Raw genomic sequence first — 2,306 nt, forward strand, 5'->3', positions numbered from 1 at the left:
TCTTATTGTAAAAACAGGGTCTAATTGGTTGTTTGGCCAAGTAGTTAAAAATTGTTTATTTTTAAAATTATTTTAAACAAAATCGCTTTTTAGAAAAATATTTTTTAAGAAAATAATAATTTATAGGGAAAAAAGTTCGAAATATATTCGAAATTTGATCGAAATTGTTGTAACAATCCCAAACTTTAAGCAGGACTTATTACCCACATGGCCACCTGCACTATTTAATAATATATTTTAAAGATATGTATGTGCCCACGTGGACACGTTACTATATATAATGATGCAATATTTATGATGTGCAATAGTGAAGGGGGTAAAAGGTCCTTTCCAAAGTTCGGGATTGTTATAGCAATTTCGGTCAAAGTTCAGATATATTTCAGACCTTTTTCCCTAATTTATATTTAACTAATTCATTTTTAAAATATTTTTATTAACCATATTGTGTTTGTCTAAAAAAATGTTTTTGAGCAATGTTTTAGTTTCTACATTAGGAATGACAGTCGGCAGTCGCACATACGTTATTCAATATTTATTTTCCTGCTTTAAGAATACTTTATTGCTTCGATATATAGGTGTGAATTGAAATAAAAAAATATAATCCCTCCCTCATATATAAATTTAGAATTAATTTGATTAACTATCAAAGCTAATTAAATTGATTTAATATTTTAAAATTATAAATTAAATATAATTCTAAATTACAATTTTTTTCGTAACAATTTGATGAAAAAATACAGCATCTTAAAATGTTGATAGTCGAACTTCCGAAAAATAAAAATAAATGACAAATGTTATAGTACAGAGGAAGTATATATAAACTAGAGCAAGGAATGACAGTGTTGAGCAAATTCCATAATTAAAATTAAAATTGGTAAACATCAATACAAGCACACCATTAATTATGAGATTGGCCTAGCTAATTAATATCGACCAAAATCTAGAGATCAAATAAAGAAGAAATACAGAACTAAGTATATAGGAGATTGATTAGTGCACCCAAATATATATAATATAGTAATTATATTATATAAATAAATGATTGAAAATTACATAATTAAACTACGAATAATTGCAGCTTCTGGACTATCAGCATCAATGGTTGACAATAACTGAGAAAGTCGATCACTGAGATCATCCACCTCTTTATGCAAATTCCTAATATAGTTGCATGTTTCTTGGAGCACCTTAGATGCTGATGCCTGCAACATATCGATTCGCAAATTCATTATCGATTTCTATATAAACATGTAACTTATAAATATTATTGTCGATGTGCAAAATTTAAACTCATAGATAAAACATACCTTAATTGGTGGAACGACTTAAAAAAAAAAAAGTCAAACATTGAGTATATTCTAAATTGGTTCTATGTATGTAGTATATTGTGGGACCCAAAGCAGCATTCTGGAATTACGAAAAAAATTGTGAACTTATGGAGTACTTAAAAAGCGAAAGAAATCATGTTATTTTAAATCAGTACAAGACTCGTGAAAATGATATTATCTTTAATAAAGAGTGTTTTACCTTCACTTTTCGACATGATTTTGAATAAGATGAGCTTTAGATTGCTTTAGATCACGTATAGAAAACAAAAAGAAAGAAAGAGAGATTCACACGGCACTAAATGTCTCAACTGCTCTGACTAAACTGACATTACAGATAAAATAACATTTTAGAGTGCATTTCCAGTAACTGCTGACGGATGCATGTACAATTTCATATTCAAACTTACATACAAGCTGAATTATAATGAGAGGTCTATTACTTATACCATACTGCATCTTGTAACGCATTCAACACTATTTGTAAATATCCAAAAATGAAAGTGCATATAGAAGGAAGAAATAAAAACCTTGTTGGAGCGCCGATTACGAATTTCAGGAAGAAGTTGCTGCAATTTGGAGACAAGTTGTATGATCTGATCATCTGAAATCCTGGAGGTGCCTCCTTCTGATGACTGCCTCGACCTTCTCCCAGACATATTTTGAGATAAATCTTCAATTCAACTAGCTGATGATCAGTATAACTTAATTGAATAGCAAGTGAAGTGGGAAGAACAAGTACGTAGTAGTCAATTAATTAAGAGTAGTTAGAGGAGGAGCTAGGTAATAATAATGAAACTATATAGTAGTAATAAATTTTAAAGGACCACAAATTAAACAGCAACGAAATGAGAGAGAAAGAGAGAGTGTGTGATGGTACATATACATAATAGGAAAAACATAGAAAGTGATGTTGGATGTGAAGAAGACAATTGCATGGGAAAAAGTAGCCCAAAAAACCTTCTTGTTTTGTCACTGCAC

The 2,306-nt window shown here is 29.7% G+C and overlaps 1 protein-coding gene across 1 annotated transcript; it reads right to left on the minus strand.

Annotated features, from left to right (window-relative positions):
* Positions 1-971: 971 nt before the first annotated feature.
* On the minus strand, positions 972-2,029 carry LOC125848514 (transcription factor PRE6-like). The gene is made up of 2 exons (XM_049528398.1): positions 1,856-2,029; positions 972-1,202 (listed from the first exon to the last, which is right to left on the minus strand). The coding sequence occupies exons 1-2, from the start codon at positions 1,982-1,984 to the stop codon at positions 1,050-1,052; spliced, it is 282 nt and encodes a 93-aa protein (XP_049384355.1). The 5' UTR covers positions 1,985-2,029; the 3' UTR covers positions 972-1,049.
* Between the last annotated feature and the right edge of the window lie 277 nt (positions 2,030-2,306).

Source organism: Solanum stenotomum, chromosome 12, assembly GCF_019186545.1.
Source record: "Solanum stenotomum isolate F172 chromosome 12, ASM1918654v1, whole genome shotgun sequence".
In the NCBI taxonomy this organism is placed as follows: Eukaryota; Viridiplantae; Streptophyta; class Magnoliopsida; order Solanales; family Solanaceae; genus Solanum; species Solanum stenotomum.

Coding starts and splice junctions, on each gene's coding strand:
- LOC125848514 (XM_049528398.1), bottom strand. CDS start 1,984: ATGTCTGGGAGAAGGTCGAGGCAGTCATCAGAAGGAGGCACCTCCAGG. Junction 1,203..1,855: donor GTAATCGGCGCTCCAACAAG/GTTTTTATTTCT, acceptor GATATGTTGCAG/GCATCAGCATCTAAGGTGCT.